This window comes from Melanostigma gelatinosum (assembly GCF_949748355.1).
Source record: "Melanostigma gelatinosum genome assembly, chromosome: 12".
Taxonomy (NCBI): Eukaryota; Metazoa; Chordata; class Actinopteri; order Perciformes; family Zoarcidae; genus Melanostigma; species Melanostigma gelatinosum.
In genome coordinates this window covers 22,964,639-22,991,708 of record NC_136645.1, presented here as the reverse complement: position 1 = coordinate 22,991,708, position 27,070 = coordinate 22,964,639, and the positions used below count along the sequence as shown (strand labels likewise).

At 41.7% G+C, this 27,070-nt stretch overlaps 1 protein-coding gene across 2 annotated transcripts in view; it reads right to left on the bottom strand.

The window, feature by feature from the left end:
• Window positions 1-27,070, bottom strand: part of rims1a (regulating synaptic membrane exocytosis 1a) — a gene marked incomplete at both ends in the record, with an annotated part of 97,215 nt that overhangs the window by 30,419 nt on the left and 39,726 nt on the right. The window contains 7 exons of one of the 2 annotated variants that reach the window (XM_079279683.1): window positions 927-944; window positions 3,570-3,693; window positions 4,257-4,356; window positions 4,443-4,556; window positions 5,201-5,241; window positions 9,901-10,580; window positions 11,752-12,023. In XM_079279683.1, coding sequence (XP_079135809.1) covers window positions 927-944; window positions 3,570-3,693; window positions 4,257-4,356; window positions 4,443-4,556; window positions 5,201-5,241; window positions 9,901-10,580; window positions 11,752-12,023 — 1,349 coding nt within the window. The remainder of the gene's footprint in view (window positions 1-926; window positions 945-3,569; window positions 3,694-4,256; window positions 4,357-4,442; window positions 4,557-5,200; window positions 5,242-9,900; window positions 10,581-11,751; window positions 12,024-27,070) is intronic. The other variant, XM_079279682.1, reaches the window with a different exon arrangement.

Genomic DNA, 27,070 nt, shown 5'->3' with positions numbered 1-27,070 from the left:
CCCAGTTTGTAGCACATAATAAGGCAGTATTAGGCAGTTAGATTCCTTATTCAACCAAACTGTAATGATAACTGTTAAACTTGAATTTTCTTTAAATTAATAGTGAAACAAATTGGTAATTTACATGTAATCGCTATCTTTCTGAGATTTAGATGAGAAGATGGATACCACTCTCATGTCTGTGCATTATGTACAGAGCTGGAATTGGGATGTGGTTAGCCTAGCTTAGCATAAAGACCGGAAGGTGAACGGCCTCCTAGCTTCAGAGCTTTATTTAACATGCAAACATAAGATATCCATCTTCTCATTTCACACTGGGAAAGAAAGCAAATAAGTATATTTCCCCCAAAAAGTTTTTCAATTTCAACTTTTGATTTAAAATACAAGTATTACACTGATATGTGTTTCATGGACCCCAGGTTGCCTCGGGGCCCATTCCAAAATCAAAAATTTAAAACATGTAAATGAAACAAAATGAAAATATTCCTTGCTTTATGAATCCCAACGTCTCAACTTTCAAACCAGGGCATTAAGAGTAAAAAAAGAAATAAGCATTTCTTATTTGAAACTGTAAGTGCTGGATTTCACTTTGGGATCCTAAGACTTTACCAGGAATGCAAAAAGAGGAATTCCAGACGCTGCACGAAGAGTTTAAAAAGCTTGCAAAAGCAAAACTACATTGATGAACATTTCCCATTGGCCATTTTGCAACCCTTCAAATAAACGTTTGGTTCAATTCAATTCAATTGGAGAAGACAAACTGCAGCAGATTTCACAAAAGCCATTATTTACATAACTTGGCCTCCTTACCAAGCAGGATTCAGTTCTGTTCATTTAGGGATGCAAAATGGCACCAGCAAAACAAAAACTATTTCCATAAGCGTGAGAGGATTAAGGGGTCCTTATAAAATGGGCAGATTACTTACTGATATTTTCTATACACCCTTCGCAAATGTTTGGAGAGAAATTAATACATTCAACTCTTTTCCCCATCAAAGAGTACATTGGGTTAAACGTTTAGAGAGGCTGCAAGAGCTTTAAGAAACAGTGAGTATTTTTACTGTGAAACATAAACCCGTTACAATAATCTAAAGGTGCGTTCACACCAAATCGCTAATCGCGTCATTCGCACCACGTTACTCGTGGGGGACCATTTGTGGTCATTTCGGTGAATCGCGCCATTTGAGAGCGACGCGCCGGAGAGGGGGCGTGGCTTATCGCTCTGGAAGCCGTTGTTAACTTAAGCCATTTATTTCCGCCATCGATTTCTGCTTAGTATTTGTTGTCGAAGTCCCAGATATCACGGAAAACTAAACGCCGTCATGTCTGGGTTCATAACATCATCCAGAGGCGCTCCGTGGGTTTCATCGAGGTGTATTCACTGTGTCTAGCAAGCCACAGGTCGGCTGTTTACTACAGCAAAATAAACTGATTTTACTGTGATTTAACTGCAATAAACGAACCAAAAGTGATGCAGAAATAACTACGTAATGATGGCGATTTTTTAAAAGTTCATGTTTTGTTAGTTCTCTCCGCAAGACGACAAGCAAATGACTTTTAAAATACTTGTTTTCTCAATGGAGCTCGGATCGATCGGTGCCATGCTAACATTGTAGCAGCTCCATCAACACTCAAAATAACGTCATCTAGACGTAAATACGGCAGCGTCTTTTTCATTGTTTGTACCATCTGAGCTCTGGATGCCCACCTACGTCAGTGATGACAGGAGGAGCATCTCAACACAGCGTCACGCGATTTTTTTCGCCCGAGTTGAAAAATTTCAACTTGCGTCATTCGCGCCATCGCAAATACGTATCACTCCAGTATCATGGCGTATGTAATCTACTCACACGAATAAACGCGCCGCGTTTGGTGTGAACACGGCTTTACTCACAACTAGCTCATCAAAAATACTGAAACTCAACTTGCACTGCACATTTGTTACTCAATGTTCTGTGTGAGGTAACTGAAGTATCTTGAGTAATAACACCACTTGTTGGAGAAGATTATCCTGGAAAGTTTTCCAGCAAACCGAAAATTCAGAGAGATTCTGTGTAGGATCATGTACGTAATCAAACAATTATAGATTATTCAAAGTGCTGTGTGTAAATGTACATATTTGAATTTAGACTTCTGTGATGATGTCTGCCATGTCCTATGTGACATTCCTTTTTTCAGATATGTGTGCACTTTATTTTACGGGTCCATAATATTTTCATACATTTATTCTGGACGATGTCATTTGTTACTAATTCTAGGCAAATAGAGAAATAGACACGATGTTCAATTGGTCCACTCGGATTCATCATTTCAAACTAATTGTAAGCAAAACCCAGGAGGGCGACCAATTCAACATGTGACGAGAATAAAGTATCTATTAACTTAGTTTAAGTGAAAAAATGATTAGTACCAAATTACTTAGTTCTTTCAGGGAAACTTCCAAAGAATATCATAAGGATATTTGGAAATGACAGACCTGTAAAATAAAGCGCTAACTATTTTCTATACATACAGTAATATCTGCTGCAGAGGTAAAGTTGAATGTGTCTTAATATTACAGTGTAAAAACAAGAACTTATCAATGTGGCTCAAGTGAAATAATGTCTCTCACATCACAACACACTGAATGCATCATTTATCCAAACACGGTCATTTTCTCATCTTCACACAAACTTAACTAACCCTACAATAGTTTACTGGAAAAAAACTAAATGCATTTTCAACAAATTATCATCAATATCAATACATATATTACAGTATCTGTGACTTCAAGACATTTGATATCCAGAGATAAATCAGGAAGTTAGCATCAGTTCAGTTATGAGCTGCTGTTGATGTGCAATTATTAGATATTTCCTGTCTGCATGGAATAATGAAATGCGTCCCTAATTCAACATACTCCACCTTATACTGAGTCATTCAATTCAATACAATTCTATTTTAATAAGTCCTAAAGACAACATCCTCAACATTTTTCAAAAGTATCGAGCAAAAGAACCTAAATTAGGATGCTGAGCTTTCCCTTTGTGGACTAGTCATTTCAGAGGGAACATATAAACCATTATGTGTCTTAGATATATGCATTTTATGACGCTCATGGCTAGAAATGATGCATTATTTTAAATCAGTCACTTTTAAAACTGTAGGAAAACTATTGCACTCACAAATAGAATCACGCCTGGCTTGGTTGAGTTTTTACAAGGCGTCAACCAACAAAAAAATATGAGTCTTACACCCGCTCAGCGATGATTCACCTTGTGTCATCCGAGAAATAAACGCAACAAAAGCGGAGGCGCTCCTGTTACAAAGCTTGGCAGTGTAAAGTCAGGGTAATGGCAGACTTTTCTTTTTGTTCATTTTGAATGCAGACACACAGTCGCGGTCAGAACACAAATAAACGTCCCTGTCTTCGGTCCTATCCGAGGTTGGCCAACTCTGAGTCAGTCTCACTAAACACGTCTTGGTTAGATAGGGGTTCAATTCAATGCGACATTTAGACTGGCCAATTTTTTAACATCTAAATATGACACTGACGGGTGTATAAGGGTGTGTTTTTATTCCTGACTTACCCAATAGGCCTGGATACCACCAGCTCCACTTGCGGCTCGGCTTGAGATTCCAGGATGATGTTGTAAACTTCCTTCATGGTCGCCCCTGGTAACAGCTTCCCGTTCCACTGCAGAACTTCATCCCCTGGAATTTGGACATGCGTGTGAAAAGTTGGTCATGAGGGCTGGGCGCGGTCAGGGATTCGGACGAATTTAGGGACTTTTCATCTTTATTGTATATTTTTCGTTTCTGTCACCAAATCCCATGAAAAGACCAAAAGCAACAACGTGTTACTCCCTTTCCAAACAACCCATCCATGCCAATCAGACAGGCAAACAGGCCACAAATGTAAAACTTGTTTTAAAAAAAAGGCTTTGTAGTTGAATATCAGGATTGTTATAAATTCCTCATTTTGGCCTTTTTATGAGATTTGTTGACAATTAGAAACATATCGAATATTGACCACCTTATGCGTTTTATGTAAAACCAATGATGCTAATTAAAGATATGAAACCATAAAGCTACAATGTATTGAGCTAAACAGCCCTGCTTAGTCTCATACATTGCATTAGAAGTATAGAATAGACATTGCACTGCGTTAAACAAAACCTCTAAAACTGATTTTAGGATGTCATGAAAGGCCACGTGTTGGTCTTTTTGCTGTCTTTGCGTGCCGATTGTGTAACATACGTGGCGGTTTAGACTACCTGCTCTGAGATGTCCCACCACGTCAGCCAGGCTTCCCTTCTTGACTTTAGTGATGAAGGCACCTAATCTCCCTGACTCTGTTATTCTGCCTCCCACCACCTGGAGAGAGCGAGAGAGAGAGATTTGTGTCACAGATCCGTCATGGGTGACTTTAAAATAATAATACGTTTGCTACCCGCTCTGACCTTTAACCCCAGCAGAGCTCCGGCTTCTTTTGGCATGGTGCCGCTCCTCTTGCTGAGGGTGATTCGTCCTATTAGATGGTCTCCCTCCTTGGAAGGCTGCCAGGTGACAGGATGCTGCGACGGGGGAGACGACAAGAGACAGAGGGACATTTACCCAAATATATATATATATATACACATACATATATACATACATATACATATACACATATATACACATACATACACACACACACACATACATACATACATACATATATACACACACATACATACATACATACATACATACATACATACATACATACATACATACACACACACACAAAACTACAAGACCAGCTACTGCTGGAGGAATATTAAGTTAAGTTTAAATGTTGTGATATTCTATATGCACTGGCCATGGTTTGGCTGCTGAACGCCTCATGAAGTCTGAGGTGTTTTCTTTGTGTGACGGACACTGACATGGATCAGCATGTCAAAGTGTCCCTTTAAAATAATTGTTTGACATCTGCTGGTGTAAACACACGGATCTGGAAAATATTTCCTGAGAAAACTCACGTGTTCTACATTAATGGATTCCTTGGGATAAATAGGAAACACAAAAAGCACAGTACAGAGAAGTGCACACCAACTCTCATCATCTCCTTTGAAACGCAAAGTAAACTTCTGTTCTCCACTAGCTCGGCTTCATGCGGATCGGAAAACTTTTATGGTGAATATGATCCAAATAAAAAAAAGAAATAAAAATGACTTACATGCCATACGGTGGGGTCATGGGGGTAGCACTCCCAGTCGCCTACAAGAGAAGAGAGACTGGTTCAGAATACTGTGGGTGAAGCTGAGACCTCCTTCATACATTCACACACACACAGATACAGGAGTGACTGTATACACAGCACATACCAGCCCGAGTCCTCTCATACACAGCCAGGCCAAATGTGGAAGGTATTTGTTTACAGTGGAGAGGGTTAAGTTTATTGAATCTTCAGGCCTGAGCTGGAATTAGAAATGTAACCACCACAGTGGTAGTGATGATGCCAAAAGAGCGTTTAAAATGCTTGACATCATTCCTAGACATGATGCTGTTGAATTACTCCATCCTTTGGTAAATGGTGGCCAAATGCTGATGATCATTATAAGGTAATATCACAAAAAATGAAGGTTCTGACTGCAAAACGTTGCAGAAAAGCAGTCATATTACTTTCATTTATTGATGCTTTCCACCGTGGTACAGACGCTGGAGTTGATATTAATCAACTTGAGTAATTACATTTTCAGTTAAATGATACATCATAAAACTCACAAACAAAATAAAAACACAATTACATTTTAAATAAATCGAATTATTCTTTTTACTTATTCGGTCTTACAATTATTTATTAATAAATTAATTTAAAATCGCAATTTTATTCGAAAATTTATTTTGAGCCAGTTTTTAAAAATATGTAAAAAGAAAAAAAAGAAAAAAAAAGAAAAAAGCTTTTAATTTGTATTTTTTTATTACATTTACCATTTGATTTTAAAAACAATACAGCCGAAAGCTTTGGAAATGGCTGGTAAGTGAATTTTAAGTAGGGATAGTTTTGCTATAAAGGGTTCCTTTAATTTGGTAACTGGCCCAGTTTCACACCAATTCAACAGGTGCTTGTATTAATACTACTATACAGCGAGAGTAAACAGTATGCATGCAAACACAAGTTAAAATGTGTTTTTCCTTTCAGTAACAGCCATGTTGACAGACTGGAACTGGTGCATTGCTCTCATGTTCAGTGGGATATTTCAGAGAATTACACATAGTATCCTGCTTCAGTCCGTACACATGGGCCGAGGGGCGGCGTTCGAGACAACACTGTTATGACACAGAGCAAAACAGAGCCAAGCGTTCCTAGAAGCCAGGAGGCTATGAAGTTAACGGGTTGTGACAACTTATAGTGACGTTATGTCATCTTAAAGCGGACGCTCCAACGATAGACAACTGAGTTCTCAGTTGCATGACTCCAGCGTGAACGTGAGTCTGTGCAGTGGGTTGGGCCACATGGGTGAATGTGTGTTCTTGTGTTTCTCGTCCTACGAGGACCTGAATGAAGAAGACATAGGCACCATGGGGTCAGGCCTCCGTGGAGGGTCAGGCCTCCGTGGAGGGTCACTTGTTGTGCAGAAGGATTAGAATCAGTATCACCTTAATTTGCCAAATATCTGAGCACAAAGAAGTAACTTCCATTTTTGTTTTGTATCAATCAATGTACTGACATAGAAATATAAATAATAAGGAACAAAGACAACAATAAACAGTAAAGAATAAACAGGACTGTTATGTAATAAAAGGTTTGAGAACAGAAAACTGGGGGGAAAAAACTAAAAGAAACTGAGAAAATACTAGAGGGCGCACCACAAAATCTACCTCCATATTGCCTGAAAAAGTTTAATAGAGTATTAAAGTATCAATCAATCTACATTGAATCTATTAAAATGGAATATCTGTACTTTGACCAGTAAATGCCAATTGACCGTGAGCTGAACCTCGCCCTCCGACTGAGATTTCTCAGTCATAACTTCGGGACAGCTGTTTTTTTTTACAAATCTAGCAAGTGCTGCAGATTTTGGAGGTCTATAAAAAGATTGACAAACTCTGGGATAAGCAGTTGAAAAGCAAAAGTTGTGAATCAAGGTGCATTGTATGATGATGTGTTGTCATATTTGGGTTGTGCTTTTTCCTGCCTTCCTTCCTGTTAGAGGATGAGTTGGTAGCATGTAGGAGGATACTTGAACAGATCATAATAGGATCTACTGTACTGTGACTGACTCCATATTTGAGTGTGTGTGTGTGTGTGTGCACGTGTGTGTGCACGCGTGTGTGTTTCCCTAAGCTGATCTTACAATGATTTACATGCCAGGACGCTTCTCGGCTGCCAGCAAGCGCATCTCGGAACTGACCTGGCTTCGGTCTCGAGCTAAAAAAGGAAGCAGCATCTCGCTGCCACGCCGGTGTTGTTTAAAACAACCTGGCCTGACAGAACACTCTCATCCTAAACGTCCTCTTGATCGATGTCAAAGGGGACCTGGTCTGGGTCCAACCCCTTTTATTGTTAGAAAAATGATGTTTGCTCATTCGATTGATATGCTCATCAAGGGCCAGCTCTCCTATAAAGGTTGATGCTGGTGTATCACCGACAATCATTCATCGGATGACCAATCAAAGGCATACAGAAAACTTCAAAAGAAGGAGCATCATTTCTGGGGATGAACTCTGTTTATGGACATATGACATATTCCTTTTGTGGAAGTGTCAGAACCATAGAGACTAGGGTTCAATACGACACAGTGGTGCCACGGTTCGGTAGCTTTTCAATACAGCAAAAAAGCAGAAAGGCCAAATCCTTGTGAGACTCTGAAGGGGGCGTGGCTGAAGAACATGGCTGTTCATCTCCCATTCAGCAGTGAGGTAACGTGTCGTTACAGTCAGGTAGCTTTGTGTAGTCTGTGACATCCGGTTGTCTGTTGTCAGAGGAACAGCGGGTGCTTCGGACATTTCTCTGTTTGGGCTTTTGTTTTCTTTTACAAAGCAGGAATTATGGTCTGGCGAAATGGGCTCGTGAATGAGTGGTGTCACGGGGCTCAATAACATTAAGCATGTTTGTTCAGCCTGCGTGTTCCACTCTAGAGTAGGGTCTCATATCCATGGCTGTAAATATAACAATCGTGTATTGTTCCACCCCTAATATAGACTGTGTATAAGAAGTGGATGTAGTCGTCGTGATGTCACCCATTGGTTTTTGGACTATGGGTTTGAAGCTTCGAATTTGGCATTTTGGCTGTCGCCATCTTGTTTTTTTGCAGCCGGTGAACCTAAGTGACCTTATTTGGACTGTGGTGGAGATAACGACCTGTCAATCACAAGGTAGCCCCGCCCTAAAGCATACACAGCTTTATTGTTTTGACTCTAAATGGACCATAATGTACTAAATGAACATCATGCTGTATTGAAGAAGACTTGAAACTAGAGATTGAGACCATAAACTCATGTTTACAATGTTTACTGAGGGAATAAATCAAGAGAGAAGTAGAGTAATTTTCATACAACCAGAGGAGTCGCCCCCTGGTGGACACTAAAGAGAATTCAAGTTAAAGGCACTTCCGCATTGGCTTCACGAGAACCGGAGGTTCTAGCAAGGAGGTCTACTAGAATTAAAAGAACAGTAGAATACTACTCCATGAGCCAGAGTGCCTTGCAGTGGTTACTAGTGAAGTGACATGACCCAGCTTGGACATGACACCAAAGTGTGTTTCCGAGGTTTGAAGACGTAGTTGGCAATGTGATGCCACATGCGGGATCAACTGGGGTCAAGCTGCCCCATCACACACACGCACACACACACACACACACACAAAATGCATTGCCTCATAACGCATACATTGCAATAATTAAACCCGAATACAGTCGTTAAAGACAAGCTGTATTGTGAAGTTTCAAGTTATTTAACAAGGCAAAGCATTTTGTAAAACAATTTGCATTAATCTCCAGCAATCTTTCTTGACTTCCAATAACAGCCACTGTGCTGTAGCTGTTTGGGAGCTACTTGTTGGTCAGCCGGGTTTTAAGTTCACTCACTTCTTTCTTCCACACCTTTTTGAGGTGTCAGTTTGGAGTCACTACTGTTTGTTGTTTTCTAGCTTGACTGTGTGTTGAAATTGATCCACGCAGCGCTACAGTAAAAAATACTTGTGATGTAGTTTAGCATTAGCCAACAGTACCTTCATTCATGGTGTGCCTCCACGTTTTACTTCCTCTTCGGTGTCTCATATGACAGGAGAGCATCGCTATGAATGGAAAATCCCTTCCTCTGAACTTAGAGGTGTGTGCAAATTCCATACTTACATTCTCACACCGGAAAAAGAGAAAATTAAGTTTGCTCAAAAAGAAGGTACACAGGCAAAGAAACGTCAGATTTGTAAGTGTGCCGTAGGTGTACACTATTGTCCCACAATACACTACACAGAGAATATGAGGAAGCTGCTTAAAGTTGCAAATAAACACTTATGTCGAACCACTTCATCTGTTGAAAGTCTTTAAATTACACTTAAAATGGAAGGGCGAAGCGCATGCTTTCTTCCGACCCAAGATTTTCTGTTTTTATTCATTTTATTCAGCTACATGGTCTGTATGAAATGTGCTATTCAAATAAAGATTATTATTGTTGCATCAGTTTAACACGTGATCTAAGAGATACGTTTGTGGTGATTTAAAAATGTTTCAACCTGTAGTTAAAAGTACCTCCTTGGTCCTAAAAGTGTAAGAAACTGCCATGAAGCAGTGATGAATTTTCTCAAAAATATAAATTGCCTCAGATATCTCGTGTGATGATGGATAAACTAATGAACGAACTGACAGATGTCGATATTTTCTACACCCTCCCGGGTGGAAGTTAAAGGCAGTTTGTTTACTTCGGTCTCTCACCTCTCTCGCTGACACTCTCGATCTCGGCATCCTCACAGCTGCTGTACTCGGGCGTGGTCCCTCCCTCCTCCTCCGAACTGCTGACGCTGGTCTGCCTCTTCCCCCCGGCCCCCAGCCCCCGCTTCGACTTGTAGGGCCTCGGCGGTGGCGGGCGCAGGGATTCCGATTGGTCGGAGCTCAGCGAGTCGTTGCGCAGCATGCTTTCAGCCTTCTCCCGTTTGGTCCGTCTCACCATGGGCCCCTGGCCGGGGGCCGAGCTGGGAGGCTCTCTGAGTTCAGGGGGAAGGGGTTGCTGAGCGAGGGTGTGTTCGTGTGGCCCGCCCACCCCACCCACCGTCCTCTGACCGGGTCGCACGCCATCCCCAACATCCCCTCCCACACCCCCGCCGCGACCCTGCACAGGGTGGCCCCGGCCTCCAGGTGGGACCGGCCCTGCTTGGCGAGGGGGGGCACCGCTGTGGTCCATGTGATAGTAGCCCCCCTCTTCTGTCCGCCTTACCCCGCTGACTCCTCCCACAGGATCGTGCTCCAAAGAGCGTCCCTTCGACAGCCGCCGGCTCTCCCTGCGCTCCCTGGACTCCCCCCGGAGGTCCCGGTCCATGGAGACCTGGGTCTGCAGTCTGGGCTGACCCGGCTGATGCTCTCCCCGACCAGCTCCTCTGCCTCCCCTTCCATTTCTCCTGGGGAGCAACCAATATGGGAAGAGAGAGAGAAAAACATTTCATTGTTAACGTTCGTGGTCCACTGACAGAGAGTCCCGAGTGCCGGCCCATTCTACTATCCGGTGTTTAGGAACTGACTGCATTCTTCCATTACAATCATCGGAAACAACGACACAGGCCGCTTACTAGAGACACCGCTGTATAAAAACAAAACATATGATGAATGCGCCATAATGTAAATATTAACATATTTTACAAGGGCTGTTTTCTTCCTGGTGGCTAAGAGGAAGCAATTTAAAAGGGGCATTCCACCAATTTCACTGTACTAGTCATGGTTAGTCAAACTCTGCCTGTCATAAACAATATAATCATGACTTCTGTGGCTCTGGGTGAGCTTTTCTGAAGTCCAATTACCCTGATCATCTTGGGTGTGGAGCAGGCGGCAACCTCCGGTTCTGATAAGTGTCTTAAACTTGCATTCTTCCCAATGGCCATCAGGGGGCGACTCCTCTGGTTGCAAAAGCAAGTCAGATTGTATAAAAGTCTATGAGAAAATCACCCTTACACTTGATTTATTCCCTCAGTAAAGATTGTAAACATAAGTCTATTGTCTCAATCCCTAGTTTAAAGTCTTCTTCGATACAGCATAATGTTATAATAATTTATTAAATGATGGTCAAATTTAGAGTAAAATAAACCATGAAGCAGAGAATGCTTTTGGGCGAGGCTACCTTGTGATTGACAGGTCGAAACCACGGTGGTGTCAGGGTGTTGTCCAAATTGTCGTCTTAAAACTTTAACCCTTTCCCAGTGTGTTTTCAGCTCATGAAAGTTAATTGTAACATTTTGGTCAACTAAAAATGTCATATTCAGCGTTCGGTTGAACTCCACCCTCTCGTGTCACTTCTGGATGCGGAAAAACAGGTGATGGCGACAGCCAAAACGCTGAACTCGAGGAATCAAAACTGTAGTCCATAAGCTTACGGGTCATTTTCTCATATTTATATACAATTTATATTCACATTGGCTTCACCTTTCAAACCCGGAGGTTGCCACCTGGTTAAAGCATGTCAAATGTTGGTATAGGGTATGATACCTTTTCTGCATCACTTTAGCAAAACTGAATATTTCATCAGTTTGAATGCTGCCCTTACGCCCGTCTTGTCCTACAACAATTGCTTCAGCTTACGTATCTCGTGGTGGTTCACTGCGCGACCGGGTGTCGACGCCGGGCACGGTCCCAGGCGCACCGGGTCGGTTGGGGTCTTGGATCACCGCGGTGGAGCCCGGGGGCGCTTGGGAGCGAGACCGAAGCTTCTTGTCGCCGAGCGTCTGGCACACGGACGGCTCGCTGATGGCCGAACCGAGTCCGGTGGGCTTCCCGGCCGGACCGGTGAACCATTCGCCCGGCTTGGTCAGGAGCTCCTGCTGCTTTCGGCAGTTATTACACACCCAGATCACCTAGTTCATAAAAAAAAGAGGGCATGGATAGAGATTAGATTAGAGACTAGGAGCATTGCTTTGTCGGAGATAAGTAATGCGTCCGACACTGGTATCACAGTAATGGTTCCAACAGGAACTATACGTTGACAACCTCTTATCCGATGCCCGACTGTCTAACAGGAAATAGAACATTGCACCTCCTAAAGAGCTGCACTGCTGCCAATGAGTGGTCCAGAAAAAAAGCCTTTTGTAGAAGGTTTTCTTTTTTTCCAAAGAGATGGTGGCAGTTGTACCAGGGAGCAGCTTGGCTTCCAGTGTGGGCTGCGTCTGGCCTCCAAATGGAAGCACACAACGCCAACTGGATAACGAGAGGATATTCAACCTGCTTGCCAAAGCAATATCTCCCGTCTTCTTGCTTTCTATTTGTCCCGTCACACATATGCACACCGACTATAGGTTGGCGCGCTACAGCGGAGAGTCCAATTTCAGATCGTTTTTTTTTTTTTACACTCATGTCTACAGTCTTCATTTTTAATTCCAGCTCATATTTCTCTTAAAATCATCATTTCACATTGTGTTCCCCAGAGAAACTTTGATTGACAGGCAGTTTTTTTTTTTAAAGATTAACAATAAAGTGTTTTTGCGTGTCAATGCATCCAATGAGCACAGAGACAAAAATGCTATTTTTTGGTACCTTAAATGCCACATTCATTTTCTTTTTTTGATCATTTACCAAAAAAAACAAGCCGCACTGCGCAGAGTTTAGAAACAACTCAATCGCTTAACAAAAGAATAAAACGGCCACAATGTTGCCAATCCACTGCATCGAAGTATTTTCCGCTTCAGCAAAAATACCAGGTTCTTCCAACTTGGTATCGACTCAACAATAAATCAATACATTATTGGCAGATTGATATTGAATGTGATTGTTGGTTACAGTCCTAGCTGTTTTTGTTTTTTTTACAAACTTTATTTGACTTAAGCGAGAGGGATAAATTGCATGGTGACAGGCAATACAATAAAACCAATCTACAGTGATACACCAAATGTTTTTTTTTTAAAGAATCATAAGTCAAGGTCCAAGTTATTCCTGCATCTCACAAGTCTTCCTCGGTGGATGGAGTTTGCTCAGTTTTGCAAATTCAGTTTGCAAAACACACGCACCTTTTTCTGCTCCAGTCCAACAGCTGTCCAGTGATTTCTGCTTCCCAAAGACTAGCAACACTGCACAATGCTCCCTTTAAGAATTTCACTTCATTTCATTTAGAGACAAGAACAATGTTTTAAGCCCAAATTGGTTCTTCATTTTTCTAAATGTTTTTTATTGTTATTATTTCAAGTGAGCATTCTACAGAGTTTTGTCTTTTGGAATCAGATTTAAAGAGGAATGGATGATTAAGTAAATAGGATATTTTTGCATGTTAAGATATACAGTGTGCTAGTTGGTGTGCTACAAAACTGATGATACCTTGACATCGTTTTCAAATATGAATTTCAAAAGGTTTTTATATTTTCCCTACTGAATGGCAACAATTCTGATCTACAGCGCTTTCAAACAGCTAGAAATAATAGAGACAGCGGATGGAGGACACGGAGGTTAGAGTTGGTCCCTCTCCTCCAGCCACCAGGGTTGTCATTACTCCTGAACACTCCCCGATGACTCTTTAAAAGAGAGCTAAAATAAAACACTCTGGCATCGACCACCCCTTCCTCTACCCCCCCCCCCCTCCCTTCCGCTTCTCCCTCCTCCAGATTGCTTTTGATTAAAGCTACAAAAGCCGAGGAGAAAAACAGCTTTACACCAACACGCGGCTATATTTATCCTGCCAAACAGCCCAGCACCACCAGGGAGAGGGGGAGAATGTGTGCTCAAACACACACACACACACACACACACACACACACACACACACACACAAACACAGCAAAGAAAGCACAACACTGCCTCATGTGGAACATTATAGATTTGGTGAAAACATCCACCAATCTGTAATTTTTCTGCAGCCAGACCAACGAGGTGGACGAGGCTGCTAGATGGACCCCGTCTACTTGTCCGTGCATTAACAGGACAGGAAGTGAGGCCTTTGAACGCATCCTTTTGTTATATTATTGTAGATTCTCAATTTTATCTCCGATATTTCATCTAACCGAAAGGCGAGACGACTTCTGAATTCAAAATACTGTCCACAAAGAGAAACACTTCCAGAAAAGCAGAATAAATCAAGTTATTTAATAAAACATTTAGAATGGAATATAAAAAAGGGCTGCAACTAGTAATATTCTTTGTTGATGAATTGTTTGACAATTGCCCATCACAAGTTGCCAAAGTGTAATCGGCAAATTACGAGCTTTGTTCGACAAACCGTTCAAAACCCTAAAATATTAGAATTACAATCATACAAACCAGAAAAGCGACAAATAATCCTCCAAAACCTGGAACCGTCAATTTTACTTGATAAATGGCCGACGAAAGCAGTGAATCATTTATCTGAATAGTCGCAGAGTAATCTTCTGTCAATCATCTGATAGTTTAAGTGGTTCACCGGTCAACGTAACTGCTTAAATTTACTTCAAGCACAATTGTGAGGTGCTAGTACAGTGACATGTCCGGGTAGGAAAGCCACAGGTGTAAATGATTAAATAAATGATGGCTGTATTCCATTTCGCAGCTGTGTGGCTCGTCGTTATGGTTCATGTTGTGACGCCTGTGCTTTTCTTTCACTGCGACAAGTCAAGTCCCGTAGAACATTTTCAAAGCTAAATTGTCACGATATAATGCATTGCTAAATATCACTATCTAAAAATGAAGGTAGTGCTCGTACAGTGCTTTGTCGAGGTTGTTTTGATGAAGCTCCACCTAGACCAGTTACAACATTCATTCATTCATTCAACAAAAGGTGCACAGAAAGAAGCCATTCTAAATCATACTTTTATTAAGTACATTTAACACAAATCTGGAGATGTTTTACTTTTTACTTGAGTAAGACATCAGCATGCTTCTTTCCACTACTGTTGGTTAAGTAGACTTACAAGTCAAATCCCATACTGTACGCTGACTTTGGTTATTTACCGTCACAGTTCTGAGGTTGAGGCCTTCTGGCAACTTCAGAACTGTGACGCTAAATAACCAAAGTAACACATGTGGTCAACTCAAGACTTTAAGAATAAAAAGCTCTTACAGGGGAAAAAAAAGTCCATTATTTCTCATGCTGCAAGTAATTTCCTGGACGCAAAGGAAATCCAACTACAATAAAACAAGATGGAAACCACATTCATTTAACGTGTTCTTTTGTTTTTGTCGCAATTTGCAGTAGACATTGTCAAAACTACACTGGGTGTGTTTTCATTCAGAGACGCTGCAGACAACAGGGAATATATCTTGGTTTTGGATCAAGCAATACAATGAATAACCTCGAAAAAAAACGACTGCAGAACATTCAGCAGTGCTAGATGGAAAGCAGAATCTCATATTAAACCAAATGAAATGTTTACTGGGAGTTATACGTTTAAACTAAACACTGAAATCATGCCGCCATCTTGCAGGTGGCCAACGTGATGAATGTGTATGCGTCTTACTGGCTTCCCATTACATTGTGCGACTTCTGGATATCAATGTTCAGTAACATCTTTTTCACTACAACATTTAGCCTCCTAAATGTAAGTGGTCTAAAGATAAAGCCAAACAACCACATGCAACTTATCTCAAATAAAAGTAGAAACAAACAATTACAGAAACTGGAAAAACTCAATAGAAATAGTTTTACCATAAATCTATAATCCCAGTGGGAATATGTGAATAATAATGGGGTGCAAACCAGTTGACCAAACCCCTAAAGAAAACATTTCTCCAGAGAATTTTTCCTGTACTCTGAAGGAATTACTCAGAGAAAGTAAAAACAAATGTGGTGCACTAGGAACCTCAACTTTCGATGCCTTTCCTCCCTGAACTTCCACCGTCTGAACTCAACACCTCTGACCGTGCCACTTGGCGTAGCAGTTCCTATACGGCATCAGACACAGGGGCACCTGGCATCTTTGGCACAACCAGGACGTCATCTGGTGTCTCCCCTCGCCTCTGCAGTGGTTGCACTGCATGCTCCCAACAACCTGCTACCACTTGGTAGGCTGGATGACCACAGGAAGGTGCTCCCATGAAGTTACGTCTGGCTGGCGTCCTCTCGGCCCGTATCGCCATTGGCTACAATTGCGGCAGCCGCCGCGCCGCCTGTAAACGGGTGCTCTAAATTGACGGTGTCCTCTGGCCTTGTCGGGGTGGGACCCAGCAGCTCCCCTGGCTCTCCGATGACGAGACCGGGGCCACGGAGCTCGGTGGGGTGGTGACCAAGGTAATGTAGGGGATGAGAATGAGGCACTAGGAGATGGAAGTGGATCCACATGGGAAGATGGATCAGGAAACCTGCATCCATCATCGTTTGGATCTACTAGGTCCTTCTCTTCGGGGCTGAAACTACACACATGCACACAGACAGGGATGAATCAATTTTAAAACCAAACTGTAACTAGCAGTGGAGGTGCAACAGGAGTCTTCTACATATGCTGCTACAAGAAAAGAGCTTGGTTCCAGACCTCTGCATCACTGACCATATCTGCAAATGTTTTAACTTCATTTGAAAAATCAAGAATCATTTTGTAAACTGTATAGTGCCAATTCAGACAGATAATAAGGAAACCAATCGAAACTGGAGCTTGTCAGAGTTCAGGAAAAAATGTTTTATTAAAATGATTATAGCATGAGTTGTGCACATTTCACACATATTCTGCAGGTCATGGAGTAAATGCAAAGCCCTTAGTAGCACTGCTTTACATTATAATAAAGTGACGGTAGTGTTAGCGACCTAATAGCTAATGTCAGCCTATATACCGGGTACACACACCTCTAAAAACAGGCATACTAATAGCGAGTTATCTGCTTGACGTAATACGAAATTGAATAGCCCCAAAACATGCTACCGTGTTTGCCAACAAGCTAACGCTAGAACACAAAAACCGAATGGGACATGTTAATGTGGCGAGCATAACGTTCAAACACACACACACATATTGAATAATAAACTACAACAATGTTGTAACATTGTTCACACGGGATAACGGCGTTGTTGTGCTGTTTTACATTACTTTTCAAGACTAAGCAGTGTCGGCTATGCTACGGCTAGCTAACATCAAGCTAGCCAGCGAACGCTAACTAGCATAATTCTCCCCTACACAAACAAGTTAATTTCCGAGACATTGTAGGTCAAACATAACACACTGAAAAATGTGAGTGGCCAAACTAGCAGTTCAGAAAGCAAACTGGCACTGAATGCTCAATAGGTTGAATGTTAAGCGTTAAGTGGCCCTGCCACTCCTCTCTGTTGCTGGTGAAAACTGTGCTAGCTATTGCTGAAGAGTTGTTGGATGGAAGCCACACTTACTCATCCCATTTGGACTCCATCGCTGATCGAGGCACGTCTGTGTCCTCTGCGAATAGCCAGTCCGCGGTGTGGACGGCGTAACATTCACCCCATACGGGCTTTTTGTTCACTTTATCCAGATGGATCCAAGCGTTTTTGACATGTCTGCTGGACATTTTTCATTGGCGGAAGATCAAGTGCAACTATTGTGCTACCACGCGTTCACGTACCTGCCGCTGCGACGTGACCTGTCTGCTGCTGCTGACAAACACTAGCTTGACCTCTCACCTGATGACGACACTGTTGTTCTTCTTCTATGGTTTTTTAAGGCCTCAAAATTGTTTACATCATTATTTCTTTATTTGTACTGTCGTATTCCTTCCCAAATAGTATAAACTAGGACTATTGGAAAATATCATGCTTATAGTAAATTTACGGTATTCAGCAATAGCTTCATGGTTTTATACCATATAGGTTTAAGGTATATTACAAAGTTATCATGCTGAGAATGAGTAGCCGTATTTGCGACAGAGCTTGTAAGTGTTTCATGCTCTATAGATGGCATTGCGCTGGCATCCAGCAGCACTCTGTTATGATGTTCATTCTGTACACATGACATCTATCCAGTGGTGTATAAAGTACCCAAAAGCCAAACTTGAGTAAAAGTAAAGATACTTTACTGGAAAATCACTCCAGTAAAAGCAAAAGTCAACTATTAGAATACTACTTGAGTAAAAGTCTTAAAGTATCTGATATTTATTGTACTTAAGTATCAAAAGTAATTTTCTGATATTAAATGTACTTAAGTATTGAAAGTAAAAGTACAAGTAAATGATGTTAATAAAAAAGCGAAGAGTCAGAATTTTGAGAATTATGAAGTTTATTCTTTTAAGTTCTGTGGCACCATGACCAAGGACATGGAGCTGTGTTGACAATAATTGGGTTGGCTGTGATCCATTCAGGAGCAACAATGTTCAACATAATGTAGAATAAACGAGCTACAGATCATCATACAAAGGTCTCTGTGATGTGTCGAATGCACCACACCTCACAGGTAGTTTAGCCTGCAGCGAGCGCGTCAACCAGGCGACTCCGGAGGGAGCAGCACCTCAGGAGCTTACAGCCACACGACTGGGCTTCTTTAACACATTGTATTAGAATGTAACTTCTTTACATTCTATTAGAATGTACAGAGTAAGTCTACAGTGTATAGAATGATTCTATTGAAGTTATTCCTTTTTTAAATGTTTTAGACGAGTCACTAATCACTTTAAAATAGTGATTATAGCTGATTTAACTTACAGACATGAGATTGATCTTCTCATGTCACTCTCTTTATACAATGATATAAATTCATCATCGTTTTATTGATATCTTATGAAAAGTTACTCCTCATTTTTCGTGCGTTTTTCCTGCAAAAGTCCAGCAACATGAGTCTGTTTTGGGTTGTTACATGCATACTGTCTTTTCAAAATAAACTTCCATCTTCACAGGAAACAACTAAGGTTTAGGCTTTGAAACTACTTAGTTAGGTTTAGGAAAAGATCGTGGTTTGCGTTAAAATATCGACGGAAGTGGCACTGGGAATCACAACACCGCGGCTTTGAGAGCACTTGTTTGCAATTGCGCATTAACGTGATTAACCAATGATTTAACTCGCTGCTCGGACCACTGATTCACCAAACCTGCTCGCTTGCAGTCTGTGTTCCACCACAGTCCCCGACGCTGCTCTCATGATTCATTTTGTTTCTAAAGATAGATTTGATTTTGTAGCGAGTAACGAAGGTTTCAGGGGAAATGTATCGGAGTCAAAGTATCAGTTTTCTTTGCAAAATGTAGTGAAGTAAAAGTAAAAGTCCACAGAAATATAAATGGTAAAGTAAAGTACAGATATGCAAAAAAACGACTTAAGTACAGTAACGAAGTATTTCTACTTCGTTACTGTACACCACTGTATCTATCACACTTCTGTCCATCCTGGGAGAGGGATCCCTCCTCTGTTGCTCTCGCTAAGGTTTCTTCCTTTTTTTCCTCCGTGTAAGGTTTTTTTGGGGAGTTGTTCCTGTTCCGATGTGAGGGTCATGGGACAGAGGATGTCGTATGTGTACAGATTGTAAAGCCCTCTGAGGCAAATTTGTGATTTTGGGCTCTACGAAACCAATGATTTACCTTCTAATTCAGGGGTATCAAACATACGGCCCGCGGGCCGGATTCGGCCCGCCACGTCATTTTATGTGGCCCGCGAATCCGCCAGATTAGAAAAAAGAAGAAAAAAAGATAAAAGTTAGATGTGACAATAAATATATCCCCATAGTCGAAATTATGAGATAGAAGTCGAAATGATGAGATAGAACGTCACAACTATGAGATAGAAACTCATAATGATGAGATACTTAAACACAGAAGCAGCTCTTTGGCTGGTTACTGTACACTTGAAATGGAAATGTATTGTGAGTACATTGAAGACTACTTCAAACGTGGCTTTAAAACACATGAAATACTTCACGTGGGATTGTGCAAAAGCACCCTTGAAAGGATTTTAATGTAACGTTACTGGCGCAACAGAGTTGTTAGCTCCCAGCAGTTAGCTCCCAGCGGTTAGCGTGCATTGAAGAAAGTTATTGTAATAACTTGTTTGATATTTGTCTTTGTTATTTTCTTTGATAATTTGATCTTTGAAAGAGTAATGTGGGTTTCTTAACCCTCAATTAAAAGGATTTATGTTATAATAACAGAAATGTGTTTAAATATATTTTTACATTTATATAACTGCATGTACAATATTGTTACACTTGAATAAACAATACTCAAATGCAGAGAGAGTTATTTAACAATGTTAGGGAGAAGTTAGTTACACAGTCTTACATTTACAACCGGCCCTTTGAGGGCGACCGTGATGCTGATGTGGCCCAGAGTGGAAATGAGTTTGAGACCCCTGCTCTAATTCATCACCAGGCCTTGGCATGTAGTCAGGGATTGGACATTCCTTCACCCAGCCATTAGGGGTGTTGGGGTTTTTCCTGCGGGGTCTTTAAATTCTGAAGGCATTGATGTTCATGACTGCAAGATTTTGTGCAATGAAGTTTGCGTCATGAACCAGGTCTCTGAAAGGCAGCGCTGAGTCATTGTAACTGTTAGGCTCCCTACCTGGGATTACTGTTACTATTTGGTGCTCTAGTTCAGTTCATTAGTTTAGAGCAGCGGTTCCCAAACTTTTTAGGCCACGCACCCCCTTCTACATCCCGACTGGGTTCGCGCACCCCCCCCCCCCTTAATAAAAAAAATTAAAAAAAGAAGCAACAGAGCCTTTTAAGCCTTCATAGCCGCATAAGAATCGGACCAATGAGAGAACAGTTTGCTCGCGCGTGGCATTTGTTTACAAGATTTTGTCCGCTGTTAAATGTTGCAGTGTGAACACAAACCGAACAAAGGAGCAACTGCAACATTGTATCATATTAATCCCTGAATCAGAACAAAGCAAACGAACTGAAGGTGTGAAAACGCCCTGAAACACTGCAACAAAGTTTCAATAACTTTCAGTGACACAAGGCGTCACTTTTAAAGAGCAATACGGATGCGAGCACACACGCACAGGCTCAGAGGCAGATTATCACTTTAATTTACAATTAATGAGCGACTAATGTAGCCAGGATGTCTTCGGACAAAGCATCGATGCGGCGACACAGTGTTGTTGGACACCGGGATCATGTCCAACTTTTTTGCTTCTTTCTCCCCAATCATACATTCCACCATCTCTCTGGCAGCTGGCAAGCTCACGTCTTCAGTGATTGTGTGCGGTAGCCCCTTTCTCGCTATTCTGTAACCAGATATGAAGCCCGTAGTGCGTCATTTATAGACCAACACATGAATGAGACTCCAGTTGTTTTTGGCTGTTTTGTAACTCCTCCAATTTCGATATAAACAATGTAAGGGGCTTTTGACTTGCACTGGCATGCTTGGTGTTCAGGTGGCGACATAAATAAGAGCTTCAGACTGTTAGCCAGAACCTCACTGCACACCACGCACTGTGGCTTTGGGCAATCTGTGTTGCCAATCCAAGTGAAGCCCAGACACACATACTTTTCATCATATTTCCTCTTTTTTTCCCAGTCTGATGCTCACTCTCGTTTCCTCTTTTTTCACCTTGACTCCGCGATGGGCCGATGTGCTCCCGATTTGTCTGTGCTGCACCTCTCCGTTCCCCTCGCCTCCGATTCCTCTCTCTCTCTCTGTCCCTCTCCTCTTTTACGACTGATAGCTTCAGATGTCCCACCTGACAGTTTTAAAATTAAAATTACATTTTTTTTTAATATTTAATATTATTACACCATCAGACCGCCATTACACTTTTCCTCTCGCGCACCCCCTAGAGGCAGCTCGCGCACCCCCAGGGGTGCGCGCACCCCACTTTGGGAATCCCTGGTTTAGAGGGTCGATATTTTCACATTCAATTCCATTATGAAATACACCACCAAAAAAAGCTAAAGGTTATTCAATCAGATTTTACTTCATCAGAGTCAAATCAGAGGGCATGCTTAGGAGTGTACACACTGTTGTTTTTGTAAAAAAAAAAAGAAATGCTTTTTAGAGCTGAGAGACACTTGAATGTCAGGTCATACTTTTTTTTCTGTGGGTCTCTGCATGTAAACCCCTATGCGACACCATTGTACAATCTCCATGCCTAATGAGCCAAACTCATTTTTATAGTTTATAGTACAATACAACCTAAAATGATGACATATCTGGACAGCATCTTAATGTTGTTCTTAACCCATGGCCTCCAAATGGAAGCACACAACGCCAACTGGATAACGAGAGGACATTCAACCTGCTTGCCAAAGCAACATCTCTCGTCTTCTTGCTTTCTATTTGTCCCGTCACACATATGCACAGCGACTATAGGTTCTGGACCCATGCTCAGACACCGGGACAACAGGGTAGGTGAAATAAAAGGTTTTATTTCGTTTGTTCGTCAGAGTGAGTTGATACCGGCAGAACAAATGGCCAGCGTTGTGGAGATATGGAGCGGCGAGCCGTTATTTTTACAAGAGACTCCCTAAATCCCAAAGTAACCCCTGTATTAGATCACTCTACGATGGTGAAACAAGCACCGGAGAGGAGGAACCCCCCCCCCCCCACACACACACACACACACACACACACACACACACACACACTCACACACAGGATGGACACACATATACTGCGGACGAACACAAAACCATTCATACAATGAAATATATGCACATGAGCATGGATGCATACACGCAGATACAAACGCCTGCTCTGATCCAAACACACACACACACACACACACTTGCAAAGTGTCACATGACCACAGCAAGAACCCCCCCCCCCCCGAGATGAGTTAGTGAGTGAGCCAGAGAGAGAGAGAGAATAGCTTCTCCACAGATGGAAACTAGGACACCAAACTCCTGTGTGTGTTTGTTTTTTTTGCGTCCTGCTGCATCTGTGTGTGTGTGTGTTTCCATCTGTGCGTGTGTCTATTCGCGTCTGTCAAGGAGCCCGAGTGTGTATCCTCATGTGTGTGTGCCGTCACTGCTCATGTGTAGGGCCTGTATGGTGTGTTTGGGTGCATGTGATACAGTGTAACGATGAAAAATCCAATGCTGTTTGCAGTTTGTGGGAAAATAAGAGAATGGTGAAATCGTTTTCCAGGACGAGACACAATTTTCCCAGGATCTCTTATATTTTTCCTCTAATTTTTTCATGCGTTTTCAGTGACTGGAAACTGGGGGAAACCCTGAGAATGGCAATTGTAAGAAAACTTACAAAACTTTCCATGTCGTTTTTCCTAATTCGACACGATAAGCCAACATCTCCAGAAAACAACACTAAAGGGGTTTTGACGGCCTTGAAAGTCATTCTGACAGTTTCAGAGTAAATCTAATCGTGTACCATCACCACAGACTGGGGGGCAAAACACAGAGACAGCATGGTGCCAAACAGGCGTGACCACGTGTATACCCTAAAAGGTTCACACACGAATAAGTGCGTTTGCAGACGCACCGTGTTTGCACTATAACACTTGGAACACTAGTCCTTCAAGCAGGCACAATGCATGATGGACTGCACACACTTTCACCAAACACACACAGGTTATAAGATAAAGACTTTATCAACATGCATGGATGCCAGGATGCGGTGAGTGTGGGTACTCATAATGCTGCACTTCCCTTTTCCCACCACTGAATGTCTCTAGTTAGCAAAGATAGCACCTGGTAGTGTAAAGGTCTGCCTGAGTGTGTGAGGGAGTAATTGAGTGAAGTGCGTGTGTGAGAGAGAGAAAAATGAATCAAATGTGTGTGTTTGGTGGAGTATACACGTTTTTTTAAATGTAAACTGGCTGGAGGTTTATTTGACTCTAAATGGAGCATAAGTTACTAAATGAACATCATGCTGTATTGAAGAAGACTTGAAACTTGAGTTTGAGACCATAAACTCATGTTTACAATGTTTACTGAGGGAATAAATCAATTTCCTCAGACTTCTATACAATCAGACTTCTTTTTGCAACCAGAGGAGTTGTTCCCTGCTGGTCAGTAGAGAGAATGCATGTTTTAAGACACTTCCACATTGACTTCACCCCCAGACCCGGAAGTTGCCGCCTGATGTGCACACATAGACATCTAGAATGTCCATTCAAGCAGTGACCACTGATTAACTGTTTCTGCTGTCAACGTCTTCCCGTATTCCCATAACGAGAGAAAACTTGTCTTCATCTCCGGCCAATACTAGCTGACATAAAATGGACAATTACAGCTTGTCCAATTGAAACAAATTCCTAAAGAACTCGCTACATTTTTCTATGGTCGTTTGGTAAAACAGCAAATCTGACTTGTTTCGTTTCCAGTTCACAACCTCTACTTATTCCACTCTGTTTAATGGTTAATTACAACCATGCGCCAATACCGCCACCTTCTGAGGAAACTATGCGTCATATAGCCAAGTATATTCGCTCCAAACTGTGTTTAAGTATCTCATCATTTTGACTTTCAATCTCACAAATTTGACTTTCAATCTCATAATTTAGACTTTCTATCTCAGAATTATGACTTTCAATCTCAGAATTTTGACTTTCAATCTCATCATTTTAACTTTCTATCTCAGAATTTTGACTTTCTATCATAGTTATGACGTTCTATCTCATAACTTCGACTTTCAATCTCATAATTTCGACTATGGGGATATTTTTATTATCAAGTCTAACTTTTTTATTTTACTTTTTTTTTTTTTTTTTGCTGGCGGATTCGCGGCCCGGGAGTTTGAGACCCCTGCCATAGACATCTAAACTAACTTATCCGCACACAACTTATCCATATCCGTGTCATACTTATCCGTATGATATTTTACCGAATGTTGTTCTTTATTTTTCGTGCATTTTCTTACAAAAGTCCAGCTCGTTACGTGACTACAGTCTTTTTTTGGAATACGTTTCCGTGATCACAGGAAACAGCGGTCCCCTGTAGGAACGCTGTATGAGAACAGCCTGATTAAAGCTACATGACGCTTTCTGTCTGAGCAAACAAAGTGAATTTGAAAGGAATGCGTCTTCCTTGTAATTGTGTGTAAACAGCGCTGCACTTCGGAGGGTGTCTGCACGACAGCGCGTACATGTATGTGTAGGCAAACGACATACTGTGAGAATGTGTTTGTGTGTGTGCACGTGTGTCAGGGAGTGTATACAGCAACAACCAGGAGAGAGAGATGGCCCCCTTAAGACCAGTCAATGAGAGATGGACGTGGAGACGGACGCAGCTAGCGAGACCGGCGATCAATAGTAATCATGAGGCGCTGTGGCGTTAACAGCTGATGACACATCGCTCAGGCTTTTTCTAGCACGCTGCACCCCGACACAAAGCGGCACGAAGCCATAATTCCTTGTAAGCTTTGAATCAATAGATATACATTAGCACAAGTAGGCACATGGTAATATTGTTTTTCCCGTATTTTTTCTTTTTGGCTTTATTTGACAGCTCATTCCTCTCAAGGTGCAAGACGGTCACGGTGGCTAAAGCATAGGGAGCCGCGTAAACTTACATCCTGGTCATTCCTTCATCCAACAATACAGTGTTAGTGGCATCGTGACCCAGACAAAAGTAAATGAGTGTGGCACTCTGTGATGTTTCAGGCAAACCTACGCAAGCATGACGCAGACTTGTCTCTGAGCTCATAAACACCCCCCCCCAGGGCAAGCTGTGTCTCACAACTATGACGTTGACATGATGGCAAGAAGTTTGAACAGACATGTGATGAATGAACACGCCGAGTGTCCGATGACAAATTCCTAAAAGTGAGACAGGAAGGGGCTGTGAGGGAGGAGGAAAAGTAACTGCTAAGATGCTGGGAAGACGGTCCTCGCGAAAGGGGTACGATTATACGGGCTGCTGCAGTTGGCCGACAGTGAGGTTGTATATGACCGGTGTTTGATGTGTTTAGCCTAGCTTAGCATAAAAGCAGGAAGAAACAAATGGCTTGGCTCTGTCCAAAAGAAAAAAGTTTCATCATATAGCTTTTCCTAAAACAACAGATTGTAGAGCAGTGATTCTCAACTGGTGGTCGCGGACCCGTATTTAGTGGGTTGCGGGCCTTTGCCTGAAAAATAATAATAAAAATAACAATAAAACATCCTGTGCTTTTATTTTGAAGGGGATTTTTCATGCAGCGGAGTGCCGTCTATTCACACTCCTTAACAATATTTGGCGTTAATGCCTTGTAATGGTAATATCAACAGAGAATAAACTGAAAACTATACCTCTGTCAAATGACACTATAAGTGGGCGAATTGAAGACTTGTCGGACGACATCAAACAGACCACAGCTCGAAGTGGTCATTTTGCATTACAAATAGACAAATCTACAGACATCACAAACAAAGCAGTTTTACTCGTTTACGTGAAACATGTCTGGGACGGGGACTTACAGGAACACTTTCTCTGCACAAGAGAGCTCCCTACACTACGACTGCAGAGGACATGTTCAGCTCAGGTTCAAACTGCACCATCTTTACATCAAATAAATTTGAGAAGTTGAAAATCTTGGTCCATTTGTGTCACGGCTTGTCATTACGTAAGGGGTGATGGTGGGTCCCGCAGCCAGACCAGTTGAGAACCACTGTTGTAGAGTATACATTTAACAAACAAGATACTTGTGGTATTTTGTTTTTATTTAAGACAGAGCCATACTAGTTGTTTCCCTTTGTATACAGTCATTATGCTAAGCTAGGCTAACTGTGCCTGCGTTCAGCTACTTAATGCAGAGAAAACTACTATAATAATCCATTACCACCACCACTCTATACTCCATAAAGCACCATCGTACCTGCTTGGACCTTTAAAAAACATTCTCCTGCTGTTTGAAATTTCCAAACTTAAGAAAACGATGTTTGTGCCCCCTGTGAAACGAAAGTCAACATTGATTTATTTGTCACATAACTTGCGTATTTTAGTTACGCCACTTACATAATTATCTGAACCCAAACCACAATCTTTTCCTAAACCTGACTGTGTTTCCTGGAAAGACAAAAGTTGAATTTAAAAAGACTGTATGCACACGAGGAGCGAAATTAACTCGTTGCTGAACTTACGTCTTGCTGAACTTTCGTAAGAAAACACAAAATGAGAATAACTTTTC